The sequence below is a fragment of the Epinephelus fuscoguttatus genome, linkage group LG2 (assembly GCF_011397635.1).
Source record: "Epinephelus fuscoguttatus linkage group LG2, E.fuscoguttatus.final_Chr_v1".
Classification (NCBI taxonomy): domain Eukaryota; kingdom Metazoa; phylum Chordata; class Actinopteri; order Perciformes; family Serranidae; genus Epinephelus; species Epinephelus fuscoguttatus.
The window spans coordinates 43,551,267-43,563,562 of NC_064753.1; the positions used below are offsets into that span (position 1 = coordinate 43,551,267).

General features: G+C 40.9%; 1 protein-coding gene across 22 annotated transcripts in view; it reads left to right on the plus strand.

Annotated features, from left to right (window-relative positions):
• madd (MAP-kinase activating death domain) overlaps positions 1 to 12,296 on the plus strand; it is an 82,205-nt gene that overhangs the window by 59,451 nt on the left and 10,458 nt on the right. For 14 of the 22 annotated variants that reach the window (XM_049598510.1, XM_049598502.1, XM_049598539.1 and 11 more), the window contains 8 exons: positions 3,054 to 3,174; positions 3,290 to 3,395; positions 3,482 to 3,592; positions 3,674 to 3,781; positions 3,875 to 4,039; positions 4,133 to 4,205; positions 5,969 to 6,075; positions 10,296 to 10,365. In XM_049598510.1, coding sequence (XP_049454467.1) covers positions 3,054 to 3,174; positions 3,290 to 3,395; positions 3,482 to 3,592; positions 3,674 to 3,781; positions 3,875 to 4,039; positions 4,133 to 4,205; positions 5,969 to 6,075; positions 10,296 to 10,365 — 861 coding nt within the window. The remainder of the gene's footprint in view (positions 1 to 3,053; positions 3,175 to 3,289; positions 3,396 to 3,481; positions 3,593 to 3,673; positions 3,782 to 3,874; positions 4,040 to 4,132; positions 4,206 to 5,968; positions 6,076 to 10,295; positions 10,366 to 12,296) is intronic. The other 8 variants (XM_049598571.1, XM_049598569.1, XM_049598591.1 and 5 more) reach the window with 1 other exon arrangement.

Below are 12,296 nucleotides of genomic sequence, written 5' to 3' on the forward strand. Positions count from 1 at the left end.
CGTTAACTAGCTCTCATCCTGTCAATGAGGAATCACTGTTGACAGTGTAGCATTGTCAGGGAAGAAATGGGGTGTGTCTCCTGACACATTGATAATAAGCATCCTTATATCCAGAAGGCGTCCCGGAGAAGGTCTCTGTCCATCCCAAGCATGTTTTCGTTTGTCCCTGGGATGATGGGACTGCGTTAGTCTCGAGCCCTGCTTTTTAGCCTTCGTAAAATTGATGTGACCCATCGGTGAAAGTCATCTTATGTGCAGATAGGCCGATGGCAGTCAACAAGATGAATATCGTCCGATACTGATGTTCAGCTGATAATTCAGTGCATCCCTAGATTCAAAAGTAAAGGTTTTATTCGACCTGATAGTTGTGAGCCTTGTCACAAACCTCTCTGCCGTACAATGAGTGTTATTATGTGTAACTGTAATTGGTCTAAGTGACTCTCACTGTTGTTTTAATGCATGACTAAGGACTGTGTGCCGCTGAAATGAAGAGCTTAAGGAAAATGTTACACTACCATTACTTCATGACCTAATGCGACCATGTAGGGACTTTCAAACAAGCTTTAGAAAACATGAAAAAACACTAACACATAATAGTTGTATATCTAAGATGTATTGCTGATTCTTACCATAACATTTTATCTCATTAGAATAATTTACACAAGTAATTTTGATCATAATGTGTGCATGTGTGTGTGTCAGAGTGTCAGAGAGACTGAGGCCCTCAGCTTTTATTGATGTTATAGAAATATATTTAAAGGGGAGCTACGCCCATTTTCAGATTTCATGCATGTTATTCCTACGGTCTAAGACAGTTAAATAATATTAGTAAACATGAACAACTCTCTAGAGTGCTAAAACTCAACTCTGTGATGTCATGGGGTATTAAGTCTGTTTTAAGACGACTGTTAGGGACCAAGCAGTGAGGCAACAAGGACGCAGAGTTGTTGACAAAACTATGGGTGTTTATTTTGAGTTTATTTTACACGAGGGAACATATACAGTGGCTTGGTCACACTTAATAATACACAAGGGGTAACCAAAATGGACAGCAACTAAAACTGAATACAAAGCAAAACTAACTAAACCTAATTCCCCCTTATGACATGGCAGCACATGGTTTAAGCCAATGAGTTGGCTCCAGGATTTAAGGCTGAATCCAAATCTCCAGACTTCACCGCACTTGCAGGCGCGTTCCCAGGAAGTTAGGGAGTCCTTAGGGCTCCAAAGCTTCAGTTCCTTCCTCAGACTTCCAGAGAGTCTGCTTGGGGGACAGACTTCAGCGGACCTCACTGATTTAATAACTCACAGTTCATTGCAAACCTTACGAATGTGTAAAATAGGTATTGATAGTGAGGTCTATTAAATTGCTACTTGAATTGTGTGGGCCAAAAAATATTCTCCCACATCATGATACAGGGATATGTTTAAGTCTAAGCTGTAGAGGGGCTGAAAATGCATTTTATTATTGCGGCCTATCAGGCTGTGCAGTATAATAGGCTGAAGGATTGTCAGATAAACAACAAAAAAAGGTTTCTAATGTCAGTAATGCACAATTTATTGAGTTATAGTCCTTATTTACAAACATTTCTGTTTTTGAACGCGTGTAGACTTATATAGTGATGGACTTGGGCTCATCCTACTCTCTAATGTGCTATGTGTGAGCTCAGTCCTGCGTGTTCTTTAATGAAGCAATAGGAGAAGATATTCGGTCTCAGTTAATGTAGTTTATTAAGCAGTAAAGGAATAAAATTAAAGAGCTCTGGGTCTCAACTTCACGTCCCTGACGCACAACAAAGGTGTGTCAGTTCACGAAGTCTGACCTCCTGTCCTTTCCCTGACCCAGTATATTTGAGCGTAACAGAGTGTCATTGTGCACGCAAGGCGTTGTCCTCTTCTCATTAGCAGTTCCACTTCCTCCTTCACCACACCACACCCCTGCCTCGTGTTAATCTGACTCCTTCCCGCTGACAGTGGGGGCGTGGTTCCTGTTTTGAAAGACAAGAGAACAACACAACTCCCTACACGTGCTGTACCTTACTATCTGTACATCACTTTCTATTCTTTTTACCATATATGAAACTAATTATCTAAGCATTGCAGTATGTGCTCCTCAGACTTCATGTCTCTTCCTCTCCTGTACTTCTCCACTTCTGCAAAGCAAACACATTCAGATCAGCTGAAATCATCTCAGTATTCTCATTGTTCACACATCTAAAACTTATATAGTGAAACACAACTGATAGTAAAACACATAAAATCATTCTATTCCCAACAATAGAGATGTCAAAAAAAGGCTATACATGGGATTTATATCTTGTTATCTGCAGGAACAGATGAGTAGGCACTGTTAATCAACTTAAACGACATTGATATGACAGCAGCGATAGTTGAACGTTTCTCGAGAGCTGTCTATCAGCTGCTTGCACTTTCTGCCCTCGCAGACTTTGCGTGATGATAATAAGTCCGCGAGGGCTCTGTGGACATTTGGATTCAGCCTTAGAGTCCTCAGCCCTCAGCCACACATTTTGCTCCACCAGGAAGGGACCTCCCTTAACAACCATGGTAACTCAAAGACAAAGAAACAGATATCAAACAATTGGCCTGTGTCACCCTGTAATGCTATAATGTGTACACTTAAACAATGTAAGGTTCAAAACAAATAACAAACAAATGAGTTTATATGAGACATATTTCAGAACTGAGAAAGCTACAAGAGAATGAAGCTCATTTGAGTTTGAAGATAAAACATACTGTGGGTCCATAAAATCAGTCTCCCATTCATTGTCTGTGGACCAGCTCCAGACTTTATACCCTACGACATCACAAGTTTGACACTCACTTCTCTGGTTTCTGGCTTTGAGAGAGAGGAGCTCATGTTCACAGATACTGATTAAACGTTCCTTGGCCGTGGATATAACATGTTGGTGTTCCCTTTTAAAGCTGCTGGTATGAGAGGCTGTGTAGCTGCATGTGGTGTGTCTTGTGTTTGAATGCATCAGCAGCAATGACACACTTTCGGAGCTACATGCGTTCTGTTTTCATGTGTCCAGGTAAGGAGCGCTCCACTTTGTGGGACCAGCTGCAGTTCTGGGAGGACGCCTACTTGGATGCTGTGATGCTGGAGCGTGAAGGCATGGGCATGGACCAGGGACCTCAGGAGATGATCGAAAGGTTCAACATGGCTGACGTTTCTCATACTGTCTCCATACTTTTTTACTTTGTAGCTCTAATGTATGAAACCTGGACTATTAATACTTTGTTGTCTGTCTTTTATTCATCAACACAGATACTTGTCTCTGGGAGAGCACGACCGCAAGCGCCTAGAGGACGACGAAGACAGACTTCTGGCCACCCTGCTGCACAATATGATTGCATACATGCTCATGTTGAAGGTTCGGAGGCCTGTTTGTTGATCTGTGCCATGTTTGGCTTTTTGTCTGCCTCCAGATGTTTCAACTTTTTAATACTTTTGTTTTAGTTGAACAAAAATGACATCAAGAAGAAAGTGAGGCGTTTGATGGGGAAGTCCCACATCGGCCTCACGTACAGCCAAGAGATCAACGAGATACTGGACAAACTGGCCAACATGGTGAGGAGCTGCCCTTTTTAATTCAGCTAGTTAGACTACTGTTAGTTCTTCATAATTATTTGTCCTGAACGCTATTTTTAGAATGGCCGTGAGCTACCCATCAGGCCCAGCGGAAGCCGTCACATCAAGAAGCAAACGTTTGTTGTACATGCTGGCACTGATACCACAGGAGACATCTTTTTCATGGAGGTATGCAAAGTCTGTAATATGAAATATCAAGGTATCTCAAATGATGCTGCTTTTAGTGAGCATGCTTTACTGATATTATAAACACTCTTTCAGGTCTGTGATGACTGTATAGTCCTGCGCAGCAACATCGGCACAGTGTACGAGCGCTGGTGGTACGAGAAGCTCATCAATATGACTTACTGCCCCAAGACCAAGGTGCTGTGTCTGTGGAGACGCAACGGCCAGGAGACGCAGCTCAACAAGTTCTATACCAAAAAGGTCAGACACTGCGTCTCCCTCTGCGTCCTGCTATTTTATTTTCACCACTGGAAAACATCAGAAATTCACATAACTTTCCTCTGTGCGTTCCAGTGTCGTGAACTCTACTACTGTGTTAAAGACAGTATGGAACGAGCTGCAGCGAGACAGCAAAGCATCAAACCAGGTACGGAGTCAGATAGTCTGTCCTTCTGTTCTTCTTTCTTTTGCTCTCAGTTCAATTCTGTTCAATTCAACCAGCTTTATTTGCATGACATTTCACTTGTGTTGACAAAGAACAATTACAATTTAAGACGCTGGATTCAGAATCAATAATACAAAAATCACAGACATAAAACAAGGAAAAATTAATTAAGTGAAGGAGTAAATAAAAGGCAGAGTGTGATCTGTGAGGAGATGAACTGTATGCTGTGTTGGTCGTCTCTCAGGCTGTGACATGCACTGACATGTCATGCTGCATCTGTGGCGCTGACGCTGTTTTCTCCAAGTAGATTTGCAAGTTGCATTTTAGTCTGGTCAGAGAGTGAATCCAAATCTTGGCGTTTTTACTCTAATTTTTGTGAAGAACTTTGGTCTGATGTCTTCATACATGCGACATTGTATCAGGAGATGTTGCTCCGTCTCCACCTGTGTCTGAGGTCTGCCTGTGTCTCCAGGCTGGGATCACTGAGTCTGTAATAGTCAGTGTCGTTCGCAGTTTCTGATTGACACAGCAGTCAGATAGTTTGCCATTGTGTCCTGTCTGTTTAGTGCCAAATAGCATTAAAATTTGTTTTGGGTTTTTGTGGAAGATGTCCAATAGTTGATGCAGTTTTCTTCTGCTTTAGCTATAATTTGGTTGGGCTGGATTATGTGAGGGCTGTCCTGATGTGCTGTTAGAGGAGGTGAGCCTCGGGACTCAGGACCGGCTGGCCGAGAGGACTCCTCTCTTTCTTTCTCTGTCTTTCTTCCACTTTTAAATTTTAGATTTAATGATGAAACAAGTCACCTTTTCTGTAAACAAGTTTACAGTTGGTAAACAATGGAGGAGAAACTGGTGGTAGCAGTTGCTGGATACCCAGAGCTATAGGGCCCAACGACAGACAGCAGGTTGTCAAACTGCCCCTGAGTCACCGTAAAATATGCCTACAAACAGCCTTCGTGGAGGAGAAGCTCCTGGACCAGCTGTTTTTTAGGACCCTCTTTTTTAGGGTCTCATGTACCCACACAGATCTCCGTTTCCCTGTGCACAGAGCTACAGACAGTACCCTCTGCTTCAACATTTTAGGAACTAGATACTAATCACTGTGAAATAAATAAACAATTAAAAAAAGGTAGATTGATCACATGGGAAGGGTAGATTAAAGAGGTGATGGGTAGGTTGACTGGCAACAATAAAAAGATGCAGTAAGTGTTTTTTCATTAGAAAAACAAGGCAGTATGGTGCGCCTTGTGTTTTGCAACCTGCAAAATGCTGTGTGATCACGGCCTAATGAAAGAATAAATATGAATACTATATTTATTTCTGTCCAAAGATCCCCCAACTCCTACACACAGCACCTATAAATGGTCAATATTTCAGTGATGTAACATTTTTACACTTTTATTTTTTGATATACTGCCAATTTTAAAAAAAGCAGTTTGAGTGATTTCTTTACAGGATGTAACGCATACCAACTAAAACAAAGTAGTTTGGGAAGAATACAGGCACCATCACCCCCCCTGGTGTTGCAGTGGCTGCAGTGTTGTGATTTCCTTTTAAAAATTCTGTTAAAGTTATGTTATATTGGAGCATTTTTTTAAGACAAAAAAATAAAAATCTACATTCCTCCCCTACACCCCTGCAGTATGCTATGTTTTGTTTTAATTATTTTCCAGCTGTTGAGATTTGAGGGTTTGGGGGAATTCATTTTCTGCACTCGCTCTAAACTCAGGCGATGTTCCCCTCAGGTCCCGAGCTGGGCGGAGAGTTTCCGGTCCAGGACATGAAAACTGGTGAAGGTGGACTGCTGCAGGTCACACTGGAAGGAATCAACCTCAAATTCATGCACAGCCAGGTAAGAGGCCCGTACCACAGCGGAGAAACTGCTTCTCATCTCACACGAGGGCATGAAAACAAAAAACTCACTCATGATGGTTCAGAGTTCATCCCGTCCTTCTGTCCACCTCTCTGCTCATCACTCCTGTTTGCCTCATTTCCTTTCATCTCGTGATGTCTTCCTCTATTGTCATTACAAAAATAAATCCTCCTCAAAATGACTAACATGTTCAATTGGCTCTGACCTGATGTTTCCTTTAGAGGAAGAATTCTTGTTTGTGCTTTTGCTTTTTTGGATTTGCTTTTTTCAGTTTGTGTTTGTTTGTGCGTGTGTGTTCGTGTGCATGCGTTTCCCAAAAACAATATTAACACATCCTTCCACACAAGTTTTCTTTTCGACATCCGTGGTGCTCAAACCTCATTGTTCATTTACTGTGTGGGAGGAGACGAAGTGTTAATGTGTGTGTGTTGTGCATCAGTGGTAACTTCAGACGGATGACCTTGAGCAAAGACTTTTCATTAATAATTGGCTATTTAATAGCAACTTCCACATTTAAGTTTGGACCCTCGAACATCGTCATGTGTTGTCTTCACACCTGCGCAGGCAGTCGTAGTCGGGGTTCGCATATTTCCTCAGGTTCTGTGATTGAACAATGTGCTGTAGTTGAATAGTCTGAGACGTGACCATGCTGACAGATCAGGGAGCCGCTGCAGGTTAACGACACTTCACACACGTTGAGCTTCTGCGTTAGCAAGAAGTGAAAGAAAATCTTACATCTTTGAACTGAAGTGTCAACAACAGAAGTCATTTTAACGGTCAGTTCACCCAAATTACAAGACAAACAAAAGACGTTTTCTGCTTTACCTGTTGTGGTATCTATCCATGCCAACAGTTTTGGTTGAACTTGTACAGGTTCTGTTATTTGTCTCAAAGTTTTTCACCTCCAACCCAGTACTGTGGAGGTGAATGGTTGCTCATTTGTGGCGCTCACAAAATCTAATTTCAAGTATTCAGCAGCAACAATGTCCTGATTACTGTTGATAATCCACAGACCTCACTGCAGAGAGTTTTATAGGAGCTACTACGGCTGGGCTACGGTAAAACTGTTTGGTATTAAGCCAAACACCAGACCAGACTGGTGTCTGGTGTCATCAGAGCTCTCTGTCAGCATTGAATCCTGTAATATTCACTTCTGTTACATCATGTAAGCAAACATGTTCAATCTGGAGACGTAACCACCTAAAAGATGGGTGGGTAGCTTACTTGCTATTTGCCTACGTTTGTATCGTTGCTTTTAATAGAAAACACACATTTCATATTGAGACATTTACAGGAAATTAGATAGAATGAAGCCAACTGCAGGTAGTTTAGGTTTTTTTTTTGTTTTTTTTTTAGCAATGGTTGTTTATCAGAAACTGTCAGCTGGCTGGTGATCTCCCTCCAGCCAGCTGCCACCCTATTAAGGTTTTTGAATAAACTAAGGACTCATATGGTTAGGTTCTTGTTTCAACTTAAGGAATCAGGTGTTCCTCATCAAGTGCAGCTCTTTCAAAGTCAGCGACAGATTTGAATAGAAACAGGGCTGAAAAAATTCAGCACAAAACAGTGCACCACATTGCTCATGACCAATTATGACGCCTCTTTCCTAGGGTTCAGATTAGGGATGTTCCTGTCGACTAAACGAAACTTTTAATTAAGACTAGTCGACTAAAAACACTCAGAAAACAGTCAGAATTTGGCACAATTTATTAAGTATTTGAAACCTTGTCCTAAAAAATATTGTGTGCATTAACAGCCCTGTGAAGCCTTTAATCACAATCTTTAACAACAATGCTGGATTTTAAATGCGGCTAAAGTACGAGATACTTTGTGCCGTGAGGTATGGACATGAACATGACGGCAACTCAGTCAAAAGTTAACCACTAAAATAACAGTTCAGTGGTGTTCATTATGTCTTTAGTTTATGATAATGACTTTAGTGTTCTTTTATCTCAGACATGTTAGGATATTATATACCTTGACATGTTTCTTCCTCAGAGGAAGGCGGAAGTTTCCGCCGAAACATGTCAAGGTATGTAATATCCTAACATGTCTGAGATAAAAGAACGCTAAAGTCATTATCACTAAAAGAACATCTAAGATAAATAAATTGCCTCTGTAATGTGGGGCACATTGAACCTTGCAGATTATCTGACAGATATGATAGCAATTCACTTTAAAGTTAATAAAACATGTAAATTATAATCAAATTTCAGCTGAAATGAGAGGAAATGTAGCTCCGTGCAGTGTGAATGTAAACCTGCACATTATCTGACAACACCTCACTTAAAGTTAACAAATAATAAAACATCTCAAAAAGATTAAGAGCGGCTGAATTAATTTTCTAGATCAAAGTGCTGCCAAACTGCGCTGGTTTTGTCAGACGACATCTCTCTTATTTCCCACCGTGCTGTTTTAAAACTCCAGGCTAGGGACTGCTGTCTGACGGCTCTGTAGCACTCACTAGTGGCAGGCGGCTGCATGACAGTTAAGGAGCCTTTTACATGAATAAAACACTAATAGGTTTAACCGACTAATATTTCTGGTGCCGACTAGTGAGGTGGCGGACATTTAATCGTTTAGACGCACGCATTCCAACTCTTAAGCTTGTGTTAACCACAGACTAAAACCCATTGACTTTCAGACGAGGGAATCAGGAGTCCAAACATGCCGACTCGTTTCCATTCCTGCAGCAGTGGATTATAAACCAAAACTTTCTGCTTGGCCAGATAAAATGCAGTTCTATTATTTGGGTGAACTGACCATTTAACTTGGACGTAGCTACACTGAGTCACTGTTATGGTCGCTGCCTGCTTTCCCTCGCTGCTTCTACCTCAGGCTCTTTTGGCTCAAGTTGAATTTTTTCGCTTCATATTGCAGGGGGTTAGAGTGCCGCACTCGGAGGAGACTTTTCATTATCATACAAGCTCAGTACAATTAACCTCAGACATCGGTTTCTCAAAGACGCTCCACATTTCTAGAATAAACGATTTTCATTAGAGACTTTGCTGCAGTTAGACTGTGAGTCCTCGTGGATAGTTTCATGGTTTCTGAGTGAAATACTTTTACTGAACCATCAGCAGGAGCTTCATTCAGCTCTAAATTGATAGCGGTTGAGCTCTGGGTGGTGTCCCAGGCAGCTCTGCAGTGAGATGGTGTCGGAGGTGACATCCTACATGGTAGCAGGATTTACTGTCCATCAGTGGCTGCCCTCATTTATCTGTGCTGCTGTGTGAGCAAGTGGTGTTGGTGCCAGCCCTTGTTGCTGGAGGAGGAGGCATGGAGGGCTCTGGGGGACTGAGATGTTTAAAGAAAGTCCAGGAAAACAAAGGTGAATCCAGCTCTCAATACCCTAGTCAAACCTCTAGTCCTCTTTATTTTTCTTCTTCCATTTCCTAGTTTTTGGGGGGGTTGATTCCTCTTGTGATGTTTTTTTTATTTATTTTTTTTTTTTTTATCATATTGGCTTTTGGTAACTTCTTAGCTAGATTCTTGATTTGAATCCGCACGAGGCTCCTGTGGATAGCGCCCTCTCGGAGTGTCGTCGAGTGTTTGTGCTCTTCTGTCCGATAATAATCCAAACCATTTCTCTCCCATGCTCTCTCCCCCTGCAAGGAGCGGAAGGTACACAACCTCTGCTGTGTTTGCTTATTAGCAGTTACATCTTATTGGGTTCCTTCTTTTCTTTTCCTCTATCTTTTTCTTTTTACTGTCGTAGCTGTATGGCAAATCTAATTTTGTGTCCTTGTCCACATTTTTATATGGAACTTCCATGTATGCATCATATGGGCCATATTGCATCTCTGAGCATTAAACAGAAATGTGTTTCTTTCTTTAACTACCTCTGCTGTTCACATCCAAATACAAGTTTAAATTCTCCAGTTCTGATCCACTTCATTGATGAAACAAGTCTTGTTGAATAAGTTTTGAGCTTTGAGCAGACTAAATGCATTTCTCCTCATTTAACCGTCGCCCATGTATGCGTTTGATCATGGAAACTTCTCATAGTGTGCTTTTCTTTTCTTTCATTAGCTGTTAAAAGCTTGCACTCCATGTGTAGTTGTTTTATTTTGACCTTTCATACTGAATAAAACAAGTTTAACATGGTTAATTTTTTAAATATGAAGTGTTTACTTTTCATCCAGTGTTGTTGAGTTAATAATGTTGTCTTGTTTTGTTTGTTTTTTGTTTGTTTTTAGGTTTTCATAGAGCTGAGTCACATTAAAAAGTGCAATACAGTGAAGGGAGTCTTTGTCCTGGAGGAATTTGGTAATTACACCATCTATTGATTCTAGGCCTGTACTCGGCACGGCAGTAACTCAGCTTCATGGCAAATGCATTGACGAGAGCTAATAAGGGTCTCACTAAATTGGATACTCGCTCACCTCGGGGAGCACCGAGACTTTGATGTCTGCAGGTGATTAAGTGAGCGATGAATTCTGGAGAGGATGTGGGTTTCTAGCGGTCACATGGCAGCGATGAAAGTTTAGAGCAGAGCCACATTTTATTGAGCTGATAGAGAAGGATGGAGAGAAATAATAAGTGTGTGCAGTGTGAAACAGAAGTGTGAGGACAGAAAGTCTCGCTGCCTTTTTTTCCATATTTTACAACAAACAGGAACAAGTAGGAATTAAAACTAAAATGTTTCATCACAGAGACGTAGAGGCAAAACTTAATGCATAATGAGTAAAAGTAATTTACAGCCACTTGTTTCATTGTGTAGTTAAAATTACAAACCAAGATTCGATCCGTTTAACAAAGTTTCTTTTACCATAACACAAGCAAATATAAGGTTTAATATATAAACATCAAGGACCCTATTTAAACAATCCATAGGGCCTGGTCTAAAGTGGATGCCACAAGTGCATTTTGGAGGTGTCAAACTCCACTGATACGAGTTAAATGGTGCATAATCTGGGTGCAAAGTGGTCGGATTTAGTCCCTTAATTAATCATAGGTGTGTTTTGGGCGTGACGAGTTCAGCAAAGTGGAGAAGCGAACACTTTTCTGCTGAGAGTAATGTAGTAAGAGCTTAAATGTCACTTAAAGTTGGGAGAGAAATAAATACAGCATAGTATTGCAATACTTTTGTGTGGCAATATCGTATCGTCACAGTGCCAAATATCGTTGTTGTTTTTTTTTTTGTTTTTTTATTATATAAATTATTATCATAACAAATACAAATTAAACTTTAGGTAGCCTACTAGAATAATACATACATTTTGCTACAAAAAGAAAATGGCTGAAGTTTTATCTAATAAGATAAAGTTTTCAAAGTTCTCCCCAGCTAACGTCATTTACAGTTGAAAAAAGTTAATATATCGCAATATATTTTATCGTGATAATATCGTATCATGGATCCTCTTGTGATTCCCGCCCCTAATCTCTGCAGCAAATATCGTGGGACATTTAAGCAAGAGCTAAACTTTTAGCTTCAGGTATATTAATGTGAGTAAATGCGCACCGCGTTTCTCTTAAGGCTCCTTTATACTTCCTTACTGTACATAAATAGATGCGCCTGTTTCAAACATTGTAAACGTAGCAGCCCTCGTACTTCCGTGTGTCCTTTATGTAGGCATTGATACAGCCAACAGATGGCACTAGAGGGCGGAGTCAAAAGTTTCACAACAATAAATGTGCCATGAAATATATTGCAACATGACAGACGGAGAATTCTTTCCACTATGTTAAAGATTCATTCCATTCCATTTTTTAAATGTCTTCGTCCTCTCTTATCTCACTTCAACTACGCTACACTGCCCCCTGTGGTCTATGATGGTACTGCTATGTTTTATCTGTGCACTAATACGGATGAACTGAACACACAGTACAGACAGAGGGATCCGTCCATGTCCTTATACATATGTAATGTTGAGCATAAATGAGCCTTTAATGGGGAGTCAGAAAGCAGTTGCGTCTCTGCTCTGCTCTCTGCTACATTCACATTATATAGCTTGTAGTGAATATTTTCCTTATTAATCGTGTTGTATTTTACTGACCAGCAACTCATCCCCGCGTCTCATCCATACTGCGCTGTTGACTTCTGCTGCCTCAAAATACCAGTCCGCCAACGGTGCGCCTGACCACACCTCAGTTTAAGATCTACACACCCATGGGTGCACAGATGGATGCAAGTACATTTGCTGCTTACACAGTGTGGGTGCTGGACGTGAATATGACAACTGCACTGATCTAACGCT